Source organism: Trachemys scripta, chromosome 9 (genome assembly GCF_013100865.1).
Source record: "Trachemys scripta elegans isolate TJP31775 chromosome 9, CAS_Tse_1.0, whole genome shotgun sequence".
Classification (NCBI taxonomy): domain Eukaryota; kingdom Metazoa; phylum Chordata; order Testudines; family Emydidae; genus Trachemys; species Trachemys scripta.
Window position 1 is genome coordinate 104605342 of NC_048306.1, and position 510 is coordinate 104605851.

Genomic DNA, 510 nt, shown 5'->3' on the forward strand with positions numbered 1-510 from the left:
GGGGGGGGAGGGGCGCACGCAGGGCCCCCCCCGAGTCTCGGAGCAGCCCTTCGAGCCCGCGCGCTGACTGGCCTCCGGCCCGCGCTCCGTTGGCCGCTCTGTCCCTTCCGCGTCTCTATGGCAGGTATTTCCGGCCGCTCGCTCTCCCCAGCGAGACTCTATGGCGATGGCTTCCGGCCGCTCTGGTTCCGGTCGGTGACTCCGTGGTGGGTGGTTCCGCCTCCGTCCCTCGTCGCCCGCCCGCGCTCCCTCGCGTCCCGCCGTCCGCCCCGCACGGCCCCGCGGCAGGGCCCGGGCCCCGGCCGAGCCGCCGCACCATGGGCGCCTACCTGTCCCAGCCCAACACGGTGAAGAGTTCGGGGGACGGCGCCGGGGCTGGGCCGCGCCCGCTGCGCTTCGGCTACAGCGCCATGCAGGGCTGGCGGGTCTCCATGGAGGTGAGGGGGGGGGCGGGACCGTCGGGGGGGGGGGGCGGCCCTGGGGCGGGGGGGGGGGGAGAGCGGGGGGGGG

The 510-nt window shown here is 77.8% G+C and overlaps 1 protein-coding gene across 1 annotated transcript in view; it reads left to right on the forward strand.

Annotated features, from left to right (window-relative positions):
* The first annotated feature begins 259 nt into the window (after positions 1 to 259).
* PPM1G (protein phosphatase, Mg2+/Mn2+ dependent 1G) overlaps positions 260 to 510 on the forward strand; it is a 24044-nt gene continuing 23793 nt past the window's right edge. The window contains exon 1 of the mRNA XM_034781816.1: positions 260 to 437. Coding sequence (XP_034637707.1) covers positions 318 to 437 — 120 coding nt within the window. The 5' untranslated portion in view covers positions 260 to 317. The remainder of the gene's footprint in view (positions 438 to 510) is intronic.